The following is a 17,682-nucleotide window of genomic DNA, read 5'->3' as shown; positions in this document are numbered from 1 at the left end:
CAGAGATAAAATGCATAAAAGTGTGTGCACTGTGTCCACCTGCACAGGAAGGTTAACTGGGCACTTCTATTCTTTCCCTAAATTGAGATTCTCTGCTCTGTTCACAATCCCAAAGTAACTGTTAAGGGCAATTTCTCATTCCAGGCTTAGCCTGTCAACTGTGAGGCCCACCACCTGAGGGGCTGGCCCCTGTTCACTATTATTACAGCCTCACCTTGCCCAGTATACAGCTAACTCAAATTACCTCCCAAGGAGCGATGTGCAAAATCCCAAACCCCGAAGTGCCTTGGATAAGAGAATTTATACTTCACTGCCCACATCTGAACTCCTGCCCCACATCCTCACTGCTTTTCCTTGCTTGTCTTTCACATGTCAGAGTTCATCGCATCACCTTCCTTATATGATAACTGCTCTTGTACCCTAAACATCTGCAGACAGGTAGGTGTAGGGTCTTCTTTATCTTGGCATCACCACTACCAGCCCAGAACTTTCCCAAGAGCAGATGCTCAATTAACAATGGGAATAAATGTGGCACTGAGCAAGATGTAATTTATTACTATTTATCTACAGGAGTTCCCACTGTGGCTCAGCCATCACGAAATGGACTAGCATCCATGAGGAAGAAGGTTTGATCTCTGGCCTCGCTCAGTGGGTTAAAGATCTGGCATTGCCATGATCTGTGGTGCAGATTGCAGATGTGGCTCGGATCCAGTGCTGCTGTGGCTGTGGTGTAGGCTGGCAACTGCAGCTCCAATTTGACCCCTAGCCTGGGAAATTCCATATGCCATGGGTGCAGCTCTTAAAAGACAAATAATAGTAATAATAAAGAATAATAAAATAATTTTATCTGCATTCTTCAGTCAGTTAAGGACATCTAGGTGTGTATCTTTGAATTTGACCAAAAAAAGAGACAAAGATGACTAAGACAACCCAAAATTTGACTAAAATTTTACTTTCTTTTCAACTATTTTAAAACCACAGCATTCTTTCACATTTCCAAGAAAATTCCTATTCCAAAGCCATATTATCTTGTTCTGAAGCCCCAAAAGATGCAAGGATTTTTCAAACTGTACTACATAATACCAAAACTCTTACTCTTAAACCTAATAAACAACAACAAATGTGTGACTCATGTCATTTATAAATTTGAATTCTGAATCTACACAAGCATTCTATTAAAAGAAACATTTGAAAAGTATCAGTGTATAACAGGAACACAAAGATATATATTACGATCTTTCCAGCCCCCCTTTAGCCTCTCACTACTTAACAGGTTGGCAGCATTTATCAAACACAAAGTGAAGGAACTGCCTTAGACCTCACTAGGGGCAGGAGGTATTCCAGCGGCCTTGGAACGCGCACGGGCCTTGGAACGCGCGCTGGCCTTGGCAGCAGCACGGGCTCTGGCTGCCGTTTTGGCTTGGGCCCTCTCTTCCTCATCTCTCAAAGCCTCTTCATAATGCACTGGAAAGGCACTGGGGATGGTACCATTGACCTTGGCCAAAAACTCCAGGACTTTCATCTTGCTGGTTTCAGCGCGGGCTTTGGGGCCCCATAAGAACTCATAGCGAGGAGGATCACTGTTGGGCACCTGGCGGTACTCCAGGTACTTTTCCTGCACCAAATCTTCAGTGATGAGCTTCCTGGGCTCCCCGAAGATTAAATGCTTCTTTCCATCGTAGACGCCCAAAATATTCAGGAATTCCCAGATCTCCTCCTCAGAGGCGCGGTTGCCATTCAAGAAGATCACACCCAGGAGGGGCATCAGAAGCCCATTCTTAGGAAGCCCCCAGCCACCGCTCAGAGTCCCATCATCGCTGAGGTCTAGCTTGCTGACAAGGGTATAGGAGTGACCATTGGGCTTGACTTCCTTCAAGTCAAGGCCAAAGACCAGCTCCATGCGCTCAGCGGCTCTCCTGAGGATCTCAGGGAAATGCAACTTATACTTTTTGTTGACAAGCTTCAGCATGTCAGACTTTATGATGGGCTCCTTCATTTTATATCTCTCTAGCAGGAATTGCATCAACATCCCCACCCTCCTGGTCAGAGGATCTGTGTGAGAGCTCTCACTGGAGGTTGAGGCTCGGGAGAAATTTCTACTTTTCTGAACTTGGCTCTTGGCACCTACATCAGATCCTGGGCGTGAAACCCTTGCATCAGGAGAGCCAGTGGCTGGGGCTCTCTGAGGCTGCTGGCAAGTGCCAGCAGCAGGGGTGCTCAGCCGAGTACCCCCAGAAACAGGAGAGGGGGACTCAGGGGACTTTATCTCTGCTGAAGTGGCCTGAGCACCCCTGAGACCTTGGGTCTCACTCCTGACCCGGCGGCGTTTCTCACGTGCACGGAGCTTACTCTTCTGACCCCGAGGCATGACTATGGTCAGGGACAGTGGGTGGGATAGGAGGTGATGCTGGAACCTGGAGGAGGGAAGATGAGAGGGTGTGAGCAGCTTCAGCAGGGAGGTACCACTCTGACTTTAAGAAGGCTGCTGTGCAGGTTTCCTTGAGCTTACTGTTCTAGGTACCCACTGGGCTCTTGTTCTTGGTCAGCCTGTCCTCTGAGAACCCAGTGTAAGAAGTGAGAGTGAGTGAGCCTTAGGCTAGCGCCTGCCAGTCCTGCCTGTGGCTGACTGGAGTGACATCAGGACCTGGTAGTATGGGGCCCCTCTTTGTCCCAAGGATCCCCTTGGTTCGCAAATAGCACTGTGATGGGAGTTCCCATTGTGGCTCGGTGGGTTAAGAACCTGACTAGTATCCAATGAGGATGCGGGTTCAATCCCTGGTCTCACTCAGTGGATAAGGATCCAGCGTTGCTGTGAGCTGCAGTGTAGGTCACAAACGTGGCTCGGATCGGGTGTGGCTGTGGTGTAGGTCGGCAGCTGCAGCTCTGATTCAACCCCTAGCCTTGGGAACTTCCATATGCCACAGGCGCAGGCCTAAAATAGCTAGCTAGCTAGCTAAATAAATAAGTAATGAATAAATAAGTAAATAAATAGCATTGTGCTGCCCTAATGGTAACACCTCAAAGCTCCCTGGGACCACAAGAAGGAACTGAGTTGTGGACACTGCAGAGTGAGCAGTGTTGACAGTTTTGTGGGGCCTTCTCTGTCCTTTACTCATGGGTCCTCAGCCACTCAGAGTCCTTATCTTGTCTACACTGAGTCTGGGACCCTTCCTTCTGCTCACTGGTGCTGCACCTTCAGAAGACAGCTCTCACCTCCCTTAGATCTGATACAAAGAAATAACAGCCTAACAACCACGCTCTGAGCCTTCATGGGCTGAACTCTATTATTCCTTCTATTTGGTGGAAGGACAGAACATGCTATTTCCAATCATCATTCAGAGTCCCCACTCAGACTCATGGGAGGATGTGGGGGCTCCTTTCTTTTGAGTTGAGGACTTTTCCTCATAGTAAGGCCCACAATTCCCCAAGACCCAAATGCCTCCAGTTTGGGTAGGATTAAGAATATCTCAGGATGCCTCCCTCTTCTGACTCAAGTCTACAAGCCTGAGACCAAAGCTCTCAACTCCTTGAGTAACTAGAATTCAGGGGCTCTACACCTGGCTCCCTTGCCTGGGGACTCCCAGATCTGACAGCAGGGCTGCTGCTTTGCGCAGCACCCTAATTTGAGGAGAGGTCTGCTTATTATCAATGATAGTCCTACCTTTACTCCTTCTAGGGCCAAGACTCCCACCTATGCCTAAGGAGGTTGCCTCATCTATCTGTCTACCTATTTACATTTCACATCCATTAACTCATATATTTTGTAACTGGCAGTTTGTACCTCTTAATCTTCCTCACCTATTTTCCCCTCCCCCACCAGCCTCCTGTCTGACAATCACTTGTTTGTTCTTTGTATCTATAACTCTGTTTCTGTTTTGTTGTTTGTTCATTTGTTTTGTTTTTCAGATTTTACATATAAGTGAAATCAACCAGTATTTAGTTTTATCTGACTTATTTCACACTAGCACAATACCCTCTAGGTCCACTGCTGCCTTTAACCAAAGATCTTTTTCCACCAAACCGCCCTCCATCCTCGGGGTTCGCTTGGCCTAAATTACTCCAGGGTACTGCAGGTCTGCCAGCAGGAGAGGGCTCTGTGCAGGTCTGAAGGTCCCATCTTTTCACCTATTAGGGACAAGACTACCTTCTTTGAGCTCCCTGGTGGCCTAGCACATTAAGGATCCCACGTGGTCACTTCTGTGGCACCGGTTCCATTCCTAGCCCAGGGGAACTTCCATATGCCCACGGGTGCCGCCACAAAAAAAAAAAAAAAAAAAAAACAACTATTCCCTTTGCCTAAAGAGGCCGCTCCCTTTAGGGAAAGGTACTCCCCAAGTCAAGGCCCTCCAGACGGCAACTACGACAGGACAGGCCTTAGAGCTCAGATCAGGGCCTCACACTGCCGGTCGATCGCAATCACAGGGGCGGGATGTGGGTGAGTCACCCGGGGTCGGGGTGGGAGTGGGGGCAGGGAGAGTCCTTTCAGGGCACACTCAGGTCCCTCCTTACCTTGGTTCTGAAGAGTCTTGGAAAACGACCCCGGGCTAAACAGACGCCAAGTCCACGAGCTGATCGCCTTGCCCCCTGAGCGGAAATGGGAGTGGGAGCGCATCCGGTACTGCGGGGTCTCCCAGGGCTGATGGCAGGGGTGGGAGGCGGGGCTCTGCAGAACCCCGTCCTTTAGGTCCACGGTCCTCACTCCAGGTCTTACCCGAGACCTCTATCAAGACCGGGGATTCCTCCCTCTAAATGCTTAGTCCTCCAGATCCCAATCAAAGCCCTCGCCTCTCGGAGTCGGTAGTGGGGAAGCGGGGGGTGCTGCTCTGTGCACCTCCTCCTGACGAGAGAGCAAGACTTTGTACCTCCCTCTTTAGGACAAAGTCCTCTCGTTAGCACTGAGCTCCACATCTTGATTCTGATTATGGCCAAGATACTTCCCCCTGTAGAACTGAGGTCTGATCCTATTAGATGAGGCCTTTCACTCCCTGAGACCACACAGGTGGAAGGAGGGGATGACTCAGGGGTGCCCTCATGGGTCTCCCGGGGATAAGAACAGTGCAAAACTCCATTTGGCCTCCTCTGCTTTGGCGGGGGTTGGGGGCTGGGTGCCCTCATAACTCTCAGGGTCGTCACACGAATTCTTATCAGGGCCCAGGTCCCACCGTCTGCAAAACTGAGGCCACGCCCATTAGACTGAGGTCCTCAATTCGCTGAGACTTTCCAGACTGGAATCAATGTGGCACCTCTGCCCAGAGTTCCCTGGGGATGACAGCACTGGAGATTTTTCTGGGGCCTCTTTTTATGCTGTGCATGCTACCCTTAGCCTACATTCTGGTCCTCACCTTGACATAGGATCAGTCCTGCAACTCCCCCATGTGCTTTCCTGAAGCCACTTGTCTCACATCAAGTTCTGACTCTGATGATAATTCCAAGCTGGAAGTCAGGGTGATCCTCTAAGATCATAGTCCCTCCAGACCTCCAAGAACAAACAGCAGGGATGCAACTCTATAGACCTCACTGTTCTGGCTGAGTCCTTCTGTGAGTCCTCACTCACAGGATCTAAAAAAGCCAGGGACTCCTTCTATTTAGTAAAGGTCATCTCCTTAGTCTTTGCACAACCCCTATATTTGGGGATGATCGTCTCCTCAGTTCTTATTCATGGGGGTCTTCCTATCAGCTTCTGTTTTCTTGATTAAAGGCTTCCTGAGAAATGCATATTTCTGCAAAACTTGATCTGTTACTGTATTTCAAATCTTGCAGAAAATGGGTCTCTGTCCCAAAAGTGATGTAAGATGAAGAAAATGTAGAACAAATCAAGGCACCCAGGACAAATGTTATGCTATTAGAGGGAAAAAAAGCTCATATAGTCCTTCCCTTCACCAGCCAGACTTAGGGTAGCTCTAAAATATTTACTTTCTACATAGAAAGTTAGAGCCAGGCAATTTTTATGAGCCCCTGATCTTTTGAGGGTATCTGATTTTGCATATGTGGATGGTTTTATTGCACTGAGCATTCTCTCTTTCTTTCCTTTGTATGTCTTATTTATTTTGGAATTTATATGGCTTTGGGTATGTATTCCAATCCACTGTTTTGGTCACAGAGTTCTTTTATCCCTCAGGGTACATTTTTGTTGTTTTGTTTTTGCTTTTTAGGGCCGTACCCAGGGCATATGGAGGTTCCCAGGGCATATGGAGGTTCCTAGGCCAGAGCCACAGCAATGCCGGATCTAAGCTCTGTCTGCTATCTACACTACAGCTCATGGCAGCGCTGGATCCTTAACCCACTGAGCGAGGCCAGGGATTGAACCTGCCTCCTCATGCATACTAGTCAGATTTGATTCCACTGAGCCATGTCCAGAACTCCCAGGTTACATTTTGGAGGCATAGCGGAAACTGAAGTAACAGATTAATGGTCAGCCCCAAGCTGGAAAAAGTGGAAAGGTGTTAGTTCTGGACAAATTCGGACCAGGGGTCTACTCCCAGCCCTGTCACTTATTAGCTGTGTAAACTTGGGTCCATCACCAAGCTCTGTGTCAGGTGAAGTGGGTTTGTTAAGCTGTATCTTGTAGGTCTAGTAGCATGCAATTAATGTATATAAAGCACCTGTTACAGTGCTTGGCCTACACTGAGACTTTACGCAATATCTGTTTTTACTATGATTATGATTTTTTTTTTGTCTTTTTGCTATTTCTTGGGCTGTTCCAGTGGCATATGGAGGTTCCCAGGCTAGGGGTTGAATCGGAGCTGTAGCCGCCAGCCTATGCCAGAGCCACAGCAACGCGGGATCCGAGCCGTGTCTGCGACCTACACCACAGCTCATGGCAATGCCAGATCCTTAACCCACTGAGCGAGGCCAGGGACCAAACCCGCAACCTCATGGTTCCTAGTCAGATTCGTTAACCACTGAGCCACGATGGGAACTCCCGATTATGATTATTTTGATCCCAGCTGATACCACTCACCATGATGGAATTTTTAAATCCAGGACAGATATCAGAGAATATGTGGCACTCTAGGACATGGAACACCAAATCAGTCCAAAATGCTGTTTACAAAGAATATCTAAGTAAATTTCCCCCAATAAATCATATTTTTGAGCATGGGCTTGATTTTCCAACAGAATAAAATTAAAATCTTCAAGGATTTGGTTCCAAGATTAATTCTTTCTTCCTTTCAAGCTGCCCTTTCATCTAGACAGCACTTCTCTTCATTAATTTCACCATCATCTAAAATATATACCTCTTCCAGACCTTGCAGGATTACAACCAAAAAGTCCTGCATTTGGGAGTTCCCATCATGGCTTAGTGGTAACAAACCTGACCAGTATCCATGAGGACTAGGGTTCGATCCTTGGCCCCCTCAGTGGGTTAAGAATCCAGTGTTGCTGTGAGCTGTGGTGTAGGTTGCAGATCCAACTCAAATCTGGCATTGCTGTGGCTGTGGTGTAGGTCAGTGCCTATAGGTCTGATTCAACCCCTAGCCTGGCAACTTCCATATGCTGTGGGTGCAGCCCTAAAAAGACAAAAAAAAAAAAAAAAATCCTGTATTTGAATGCCTTCTTAATAGAATGGACTCCGACTCCTCAACCCACAACAAAGAGTGTCAGTCCATTGATTTCTGAGTTTCCAATTTCAGAGTACTATCACCTTTATTCACAGAAACTCCTTGGAGATGATGTGTGTAAAACACCTAGGTTGTGTGCTATGTCCACATGCACTGGGACAGGAGCACAGGACACATTTCAGCCCGGCCCCAGATGGAGACCTCTCTCTGGTTTACCCATAATTTGAAAGCAACTGTTAAGTGAATTTTTCCATTACAGACTTAAGTTTCTCAACTCTGAGACTGACCATCAGATGGTCTGGCCTGTGTTCAATGTTTCCAGGGCCTCATTTAGCCCACTACACAGCCTAACTTAAAATTATCTCACACTGCAGGACTTTTATTGTCCTCAAGGGTCAGAGAGACTTGCCTCAGGGCATTGACCCTAGACTCCTTATGAGGAATCTCTCGCCCCTCCTTCATACACCTTATTTTTATTAGTTCTTTAGATCTTAGCTGACCAGCTACTTTTTATATGAGTGCTGCTTTTCAACTTTAAAACTCTATATGCAAGGGTTGTGTTGATTTTTCTTAGCATTCCCAGTACCAGCCAAAACCTTCTGAAGAGCAGATGTTAAATTAATATTCGGACAATTCAGGAGCAAGTGTGCAAGAAGTCAAATTTATTGACTTCATTTCTCCTACATTCTTTTTTTTTTTTTTTGTCTTTTTGCCTTTTCTAGGGCCGCTCCTGTGGCATATGGAGGTTCCCAGGCTAGGGGTCTCATCGGAGCTGTAGCCACTGGCCGACATCACAGCCACAGAAACTCCAGATCTGAGCTGTGTCTGCAACCTACACCATAGCTCATGGCAATGCCAGATTCTTAACCCACTGAGCGAGACCAGGGATTGAATCCACAACCTCATGGTTCCTAGTCGGATTCGTTAACCACTGAGCCACGATGGGAACTCCTCTCCTACATTCTTAAATAAACTAAGCCAATCCAGGTACATACACTTCAATTTTACAAAGAAAGACTAAAAGGAACAAAACAAACCAAGAAGTGAGTACCTCAACATATTTTCTGTATCTCATGATCACACAGATTTTACTGTGGAATAATTTCCTTTTTCACAAAAATCCATATTCCAGTGTAATATTATCTTACTCTGAATGACAAGAAATAATTCAAGGATTTCCAGTTTATATTTACATAATACCAAAATTCTTATTTTTTAGGCTGATAAGAAACTGAGGAGAATGCTGTGGGGCTCCTGGACAAACAAGATTTTCTGGGTCCCCCATATCTTGTTTTTAGGAAATAGGCCTTATTCAGCCTCCCTGACCTTCCCTGAGTTTCAAAGGGGCAGGTTCAAAAGGTTGCCAATCAGGGAAGGGAGGGCATGTGGAGACAAGGGAGGAGCAGTCAAGGAACAATGGTGCAGGCTTGGGGCAGGGTCCTGGTTCCTCCTCAGGAGATAATACCTAACTACATCTTTGAGCTCTTCTGCAGGACTAAAACCCCCAGTGAATGGAAGATGTTAACTACTTGAAGCATTCTTCATTCCAGACAGAAGGTCACATTTTGAGAACCACTGAAGCCTATCAGGAGACCACCTGAAGCCTCATGATCTCTAGACTGAAGGAATGCAGGCCCTGCAGGCTCCCTGATCCTTATCAGCAACCCCGCCCCTTGAACTCTTGGCTATAAGAATCCTCACAAACCTCCCCAGGTGGGGACACAGTTTTTTTTGAGGGCATTAACTTGCTGTGGCCCCCTTTGCCCGGCAAAACAATAAAAGCTATTCTTTTTATTTTTTTTGTCTTTTTAGGGCCACACCCGCAGCATGTGGTGGTTCCATTGGCCTATACCACAGCCACAACAACGCCAGATTCGAGCTGCATCTGCGACCTACGCCACAGCTCATGGCAATGCCGGATCCTTAACCCATAGAGCAAGGCCAGGGATCAAACCCATATCCTCATGGATACTAATCGGATTCATTAACCACTGAGCCACGATGGGAACTCCTCCCCCTCTTTTTTTTTTTTTTTTTTTTTTTTTGTCTTTTTAGGGCCACACCCTCGGCATATGGAGGTCCCTAGGCTAGGGGTCAAACCCACATCCTCATGGATACTGGTTGGATTCGTTAACCACTAAGCCACGATGGGATCTCCAATAAGGCTATTCTTTTCTACTTCACCCCAAACCCTGTCTCTGAGATTCAATGTGGTCTCTGTGCATGGAGGCTGACTTTTGGCATCAATGACATCTGATCAATGTATGAGCTGTTATTTATAAACTTAGATTCTGAAGCTCAATAAACCTTTGGTTGAAATGAACAACATTTAAAAAGAGAAAAAAAGAAAAATCTCCAATTTGCACTTACTTTATGGGAACACAAACATGTTACACATTGTGTTCTCAGGAGCCCCATCTTGGCGCACCACTAATTGGAAGATTGACAGCTTTCTCTAAACACCATGTGAAATATTTGCCTCAGACCTTACTAGGGGTCAGGGGAACTTTGGGACATGTCCTGGAGTGCGCACTGGCCATGGCAGCAGTACAAGCCCTGGATGTACCTCTGGCTCATGCTCTCTCTTCCTCATCTCTCAAAGCCTCCTCATACCAGGAGAAGGCAATGGGCAGGATATCATTGACCTTAGTCAAAACTTCACATAGTCTTTTATATATCTCTCTATATATACCTCTGCTCTATAACTATAGCTATAGTCCATCTTGGAAGTACCCATATTAGTTTACAAAGATCATGCTCATTCTTTCTGTAACTACATAGTATAGTACTCCATTGTTTTTTCAAACAATATATTTATGGATATTTAAGTATTTTCATATTGTTGTGGGTGTATCCCCAGAGTAAATTTCTTAAAAAGTAGAATTACTGGCTCAAATGTAAATGCACATTTAGTTTTGTTATATATTGCTTTTTTGTTATATATAATTCTGTATGGTAACATTCTGAGAATTTTTACATCAATGTTCTTTTATTTATTTATCGCTTTTTTTTTTTGCTTTTTAGGGCCGCAGGTGTGGCTTATGGTGGGAGTTCCCAGGCTAAGTGTTGAATCAGAGCTAGAGCTGCTGGCCTACACCACAGCCACCATCACAGCCACCCTGGATCCAAGCTCTGTCTGAGACCTACACAGCTCATAGCAACACCAAAGCCTTAACCCACTGAGTGAGACCAGGGATCAAACTTGCCTCCTTATGGATACTAGTTAGGTTCATTTCTGCTAAGCCACAATGGGAACTCATTTATTTTTAAATTTTATTTATTTATTTATTTTTGGCTGCACCCATAACATGCAGAACTTCTTGGACCAGGGACTGAACTCAAGCTACATTAGTGACAACAACAAATCCTTAACCACTAGGCTGCCATGGAACTCCCTACATTAAGATTTTTTTAGTTTTTAAATTTTTTTTTTTTGCTTTTTAGTGCCACACTTGTGGCATATGGAGGTTCCCAGACTAGGGATTGAATCAGAGCTAGAGCTGCTGGCCTGTACCACAGCAACACATGATCTGAACTGTCTGCAACCCATACCACAGTTCACGGCAACAACAGATCCTCAACCCACTGAGTGAGGCCAGGGATCAAACCCACAACCTCATGGTTCCTAGTTGGAACCTGCTGTGCCACAATGGGAACTCCCTACATTAATGTTCTTAAGCAATACTGGGATTAAGTAATATTCCTAAGAAATATAATAATGTTATTTTGTATTACCTTTACTTGGTTTAAACATTAAGGTTATACTTGCTTCATTAAAAATCCTTTGGAAGTTTTATTTTCCATGCTCTTTATGTGACAAAATTTATGTGACGAAATCCATAAATTTGCAATATAGTGAATCATGTGATCAACACTTTAAGTACTCATTTCCTAGCTTCAACAATATCAACATATGCCAATTCTGTTTTATCCATATCCACCCCACCCCACCCCCAGATTATTTTGAGGCAAAAATCTATAGCAACATTTATCATGTATTTTTAGAAGGTAAAGTTTCTAATTACAACTGTAAGGACACTATGGTAGACAGAATTCCAAGACGGCCTCCCAATCCTGGCTCCTGGTGTACACACACTTTCTCCCAGGTAATTAATCAAATACTAATCAAGGCACTGCTATGAAGGTATTTTGCAGATGTAAAAAGTAACTTGTTTTTAAGATAGGGAGATTACCCTCCATGTGCCAGACCTAATCAGGTGAATCCTTAAATGGGGCAGGACTTTTCCTGGCAAAAGATATTCAGAGAGTTAAAGAGATTCAATGTAAGGGAGGTTTTCCATTGCTGGCTTTGAAAGTGAATATGGCTGCATAGTAATGACATGAGAGTGACATGAAATTGACTATTGGCCAACAGCTAGCAAGAAAAATGAGCAGAAGAAGAAATGCTTCTGAACTCATTCAACAAAGCTAGTATCACCTTGAAACCAAAACCAGGTAAAGATATCACACAAAAAACAAAATTACAAGCTACTATCACCAATGAACACAGATGCAAAAGTCCTCAACAAAATATTAGCAAAGTGAATCTAACAATATAGCAAAGGATCGTACACCATGATCAAGTGGGATTATGCATATCAGGAACACTGGTTAACAGACTTTTCGACCATAGAGTGAAGAATTGGCTTCAGACTTCACTAGGGGTGAGAAGAATGGCTGGATATGGCCTTGGAGCGGCACTGGCCATGGTACCAGTGCCAGTCCTGGCTGCAGCTCTGGCTTGGGCCCTCTTTTCCTCATCTCTCAAAGCCTCTTCATAATGCACTGGAAAGGCACTGGGGACCGTATTATTGACCTTGGCCAAAAATTCCAGGATTTTCATCTTGCTGGTTTCAGCGCAGGCTTTGGGGCCCCACAGGAATTCATAGCAAGGAGGATCACTGTCGGGCACCTGGTGGTACTCCAGGTACTTTTCCTGCACCAAATCTTCAGTGATGAGCTTCCTGGGCTTCCTGAAGATGAAGTGCTTCCTTCCATCATAGATCCCAAAATATTCAGGAATTCCCAGATCTCCTCCTCAGAGGCGCAGGTGCCATTCAAGAAGATCACACCCAGGAGGGGCATCAGAAGCCCATAATTAGGAAGCCCCAGCCACCGCTGAGTCCCATCATCATTGAGGTCTAGCTTGATGACAAGGGTATGGAGTGACCACTGAGCTTGACTTCCTTCAGGTCAATATCAAAGACCAGCTTCCATGCGCTCAGCAGCTCTCCTGAGGATCCTTAGACTTTTTTTTGACAAGCTTCAGCATGTCTGCCTTCATAATGAGCTCTTTAGTCTTATATTTCTGCAGTGGGAATTGCATCAACATTCCTGCCTTCTGGGCAAGAGGGTCTTTCAGTAAGCTCTCAGAGGAGGCTAAGGCTTGAGACAACTTTCATTTTCTCATCTTGGCCCTATGACACAATTTTTCAGACTTTATGCCTGAAATACCTGAGAAGTAATGATGGTGGATGGGGACCTCTGAGGTTCCTAGGAACACAAGTAATAGGGAACAACCTTAAAACAGGAGAGGAAGGGGAACTCTTCCCTGCTGCAGTAGTTTGAGCAACACCAAGATCCTGAGTCTCACCCCAGGCCTGGTGGTATTTCTCACTGAGTTTACTTTTGTGACCCCCAATGAAGATGTCTGTGATCAGAAACAGCTGGCAGGAGTGTGAGTGATGCTGGCACTTGGAGGGGAGAATGAGATGGTGTGAGGACCTTCAGCAGGAAGATTCCACAGAAGTTTGAACCAAGTCCATTTACAGGTTTTCTTGAGGGCACTGCTCCAGGAACCCACAAGGCTCTTGTTCTGGTCAACCTGTCTCTGAGAACTTAGTGGAAAAAGAGCAAGCCTTTGGCTGCAGCCTACCTGCCCTTTTACTGACTAGGGTGACAGCATGGTTGGTAGTGGGGACACTTGTGTTTCGCAGTGTAGGGGCTCCTCTATGTTTAGCTTTATGATTATCATGACAACTCTCAGCAAGGCATGGAACTTCTCCTCTCTGCTACTCTAAAAGAGAAACCCCAAAACTCCCTGGGACCCACAAGAAGGAAGTGAGAGGGGCATTTCAGTCTACCACTCTTATCAGCAGGCACCCAGCACTTAAAGCCTTGTGGATACCTCTCTGTCCTGAGCTTGTTATGTCCTAAGCCATCATTCAGAGTCCTCACTTGGATGCCATACAGGGTCAGAGACTCTTACTTCTGCTGCCTGGTGGCTGGACCTTCAGACCAAGGATCTTATCTCCTTCTAGACCTCATGTAAAAAGTGATGTGCATCCATGAAAGTAATACTTGATAAGCTAGGTGTCATTCCATTAAAACTTCTGCTCTGCAAAATACACCATCAAGGGAACATGAAGATGAGCTACACTCTATGAGAAAATATTTGCAAAAGGCATATCTGATGAAGGTTCTTATGCAAAATATACGAAGACCACTTAAAATTCAACAAGAAAACCAACAGCCCAATAAAAAATGGGCAAAAGATATGAATAGATACCTTACCAAGGAAGATATACAGGTAGCAAATAAGTATATGAAAAGATGCTAGCATCACTATCATTATAGAATTACAAATTAAAATAAAAATGAGATTGTACTACACAATTTTAGAATGATAAAAATCCAAAGGAAAGGCTCATTTGTGCTGTGTATTAGATTCTAGATAGATCCTGCTGTATGGCACTGGGAACTTTGTCTAGTCACTTATGATGAGCATGACAATGTGAGAAAAAAGGATGTATATGTGTATATGTAACTCGGACACCATGCTGTACAACAGAAAATTGACACAACACTGTAAAACAGCTCTAATGAAAAAATAAAATAAAAATCATTACGAATTCTAAAACAAAACAAAACAAAATCCAAAGGAATGATAACACCAATGCTGATGAGCATGTGGATCAACAAGAACTCTCATTCACTGCTGGTGGCAATGCAAAATGATATATCCACTTAGGAAAACTTCTCAGTAAACTAAACATATTCTACACTGTTGGTGGGAAGGTAAAATGGTCCAACTACTACGGAAAACAGTATGGACGTACCTCAAAAATTAAAAATAACAAATGGTATCATTGGCAATCCCACTACTAGGTATATATCCAAAGGAATTGAAACCAGGGCCTTGAAGATGTATCTGCACTCCCATGTTCACTGCAGCACTATTCATAATAGCCAAGATATGGAAGCAACCTAAAAGTCCACTGTCAGATAAAAGGATTAAGTGTAAAAGTACATACAATGGGGTGTTCCCGTCATGGCTCAGTGGTTAAGGAACCCAACTAGTATCCATGAGGACTCAGGTTTGATTCCTAGCCTCGCTCAGTGGATTAAGGATCTGGCGCTGCCATCAGCTGTGGTGTAGGTCGCACCTGTGGCTCAGATCTGGAATTGCTGTGGCTGTGGTGTATGCTGGCGGCTACAGCTCCAATTTGACCCCTAGCCTGGGAACTTCCATATGCCATGGGTGTGGTCCTAAAAAAACTAAAAGAAAAAAAGATACATACAGTGGAATATTATTCAGCCTTAAAAAGAAGTTAATGTCTCCAGTTATGACAGCATGGATGAATCTAGGGAACATTACGCTAAAGTGGAATAAGCCAGACACAGAATGACAAATACTGCATGATCTCATTTATATGAGAAAACTAAAATACTCAAAGACAAAGAAGCAGAGAATAGAGTGGTGGTTGCCAGCATGTATGGGGAGCGAGAAAATGAGTAGGTATTAATCAAAAGTTATAATGTTTCAGTTATGTCAGATAAGTCCAAGCACAGATCTTATAGTTAAGAATACTATATTGGACACTTTCTAAGAGGTTAAATCTTATGGTAAATGTTATTATCACGCAGACAAAATAAAAAGGGTGGGAGGAAACTTTTGGAGGTAATAGATATGTTTATGGCGTAAACTATGGTGACAGTTTCACAGGAGCATACTTATCTCCCAAGTGATCAATTTGTATACTTTAAATATGTGCTGTTTTTTGTATGTCAATCATACCTGAACACATATTTTTTTTTGGTGCACCCAAAGCATATATAAATTACAAGGCCAGGGATTGAATCCAAGCTGGAGCTGTGACCTACACCACAGCTGTAGCAATGCCATATCCTTAACCTGCTGTGCTGGGCCAAGGATCGAATTGGTGCCTCCACAGAGATAAGCCAGATCATTAACCCACTGAGCTACAGCAGGAACGCCAAAAAAAAAAAAAAAAAAAAAAAAAAAAAAAAAAAAAATTTTTTAACTAACTAAATATACTCTTACCATATGAGCTAGTAATCATTCTCCTTGCTATTTACCCAAATGAGTTGAAAATTATGCCCACACAAAAACCTGCACTCAGATGTTTATAGCAGCTTTACTCAATTGCCAAAGCTTAAAAGCAACAATTTACCTTTAGCAGGTAAATAGATTAAGTAACAGAACATTGTTCAGTGCTAAAAATAAATGAGTTGGAGTTCCCTTCTGTGGCTCAGGGTTTAACGAAACTGACTAGCATCCATGAGGATGTTGGTTCAATCCCTGGCCTTGCTCAGTGGGTTAAGGATCTGGTGTTGCCATGAGCTGTGGTGTAGGTAGCAGATGCAGCTTGGATCCTACTTTGCTGTGGCTGTGGTATAGGCCAGCAGCTACAGCTCCTGTTCAACCCCTAGCCTGGGAACCTCCATTTGCAGCCCTAAAAAGACACACAAACACACACACAAATAAATGAGTCATCAAGCCATGAAAAGATACGGAGGAAACTTAGATGTGTGTTATTTAGTGAAAGAAACATCTGTAGAGGCTACCTACTGCGTGAGTCCAAATACATGACATCCTGGAAAAGGCAAAACTATAGAAAATGTGAAAAGACCAACAGTTGCCAGGGCTTGGGGGCAGGGAGGGATGAATAGGCAGAGCATGGAGAATTTTAAGGGTAAAGAACTCTGTATGACATTATAATGGTAGATACAAGTCATCATACATTTGTCAAAACCAAGAATGAAGGCCAGGGATTGAATCCAAGCTGGAGCTGTGACCTACACCACAGCTGTAGCAATGCTATATCCTTAACCTGCTGTGCTGGGCTAAGGATCGAATTGAAAGACTTTTACCTGGCTTCACACCCTGTCCTCTTTCTTGACCTGAGGATATTCAGAGAAAGACTTTTACCTCCTTGAGATCCAATAGGTAGAGGTAAGGGTGGCCTTATTCGGCCGTACCGGCCATGCCGCAAGTGACAACTGTATCAACACCAAGATTGAAGCCTTGGTGTACAGCACCAAGAATGAAGTCTAATGTAACTACAGACTTTGCATGTTAATGATGTGTCAGTATAGGTTCATTGCTTATAACAAATGTCCCACTCCAGTGGGGGGGGGGTGTTGATGGTGCAGGAGGCTGTCTATGTGTCAGGGAAGAGTATATATGAGAACTCTTTGTACTTTCTGCTTCATTTTGCTGGAGTGAAACCTAAAATCGCTTTTAAAAATGTATATAAAGTGAATTTTTACTTTTTTTTTAATTTTTTGCTTTTTTGGTCTGCACCTATGGCATATGGAAGTTCCCAGGCTAGGGATCGAATCAGAGCTACAGCTGCCAGTCTATGCCACAGCCACAACAATATGGGATCCGAGCTACATTTGCAACATACACTGCAGCTCACAGCAACACTGGATCCTTAACTCACTGAGTGGAGCCAGCAATTGAACCTATATCCTCATGGATACTAGCGGGATTTGTTTCAGCTGTGCCACAACAGGAACTCCTACAGTGAATTTTTAAAAAGTGTGTGTTTGGTGGTGGTTGGCTTCACACCCTTCTCTGGGGATTTAACTCTTGATTGCAGGGCAGGACTAGTTTTCCCCTCTATCCAAGAGTGGGTGGGCCTCTCAGTCCTGAGTTTTCTTATTTTGACTCTTGGCAGGGTCTGGAGCTCCCCTCTTTCCTTTTCGCTCTTTAGGGCCACACCTACAGCACATGGAGGTTCCCAGACTAGGAGTCTAATTGAAGCTACAGCTGCCAGCCTATGCCAGAGCCACAGCAATGCCAGATCCGAGCCGTGTCTGTGACCTATACCACAGCTCACAGCAATGCTGGATCCTTAAACCACTGAGCGAG

The 17,682-nt window shown here is 44.5% G+C and overlaps 1 protein-coding gene and 1 pseudogene across 2 annotated transcripts in view; both read right to left on the bottom strand.

Moving 5' to 3' along the window:
- Positions 1-936: 936 nt before the first annotated feature.
- The window catches only part of LOC100154079 (melanoma-associated antigen B1-like), a 32,206-nt gene continuing 15,460 nt past the window's right edge, over positions 937-17,682 (bottom strand). The window contains exons 1-2 of one of the 2 annotated variants that reach the window (XM_005673520.3): positions 4,510-4,614; positions 937-2,414 (exon numbers count right to left, since the gene is read on the bottom strand). In XM_005673520.3, coding sequence (XP_005673577.2) covers positions 1,313-2,368 — 1,056 coding nt within the window. In that variant the 5' untranslated portion in view covers positions 2,369-2,414; positions 4,510-4,614 and the 3' untranslated portion in view covers positions 937-1,312. Of the gene's footprint in view, positions 2,415-4,509; positions 4,615-17,682 lie in introns of those variants that run through there. The other variant, XM_021080280.2, reaches the window with a different exon arrangement.
- Positions 12,221-12,972, bottom strand: LOC102161088 (melanoma-associated antigen B4-like; annotated as a pseudogene).

This window comes from Sus scrofa, chromosome X (assembly GCF_054392235.1).
Source record: "Sus scrofa isolate SSC_HxYL_T2T_F1_AM1 chromosome X, Sscrofa_HxYL_maternal_Yorkshire_Landrace_v2.0, whole genome shotgun sequence".
Taxonomy (NCBI): Eukaryota; Metazoa; Chordata; class Mammalia; order Artiodactyla; family Suidae; genus Sus; species Sus scrofa.
This window is presented reverse-complemented; position numbering and strand designations above follow the sequence as displayed.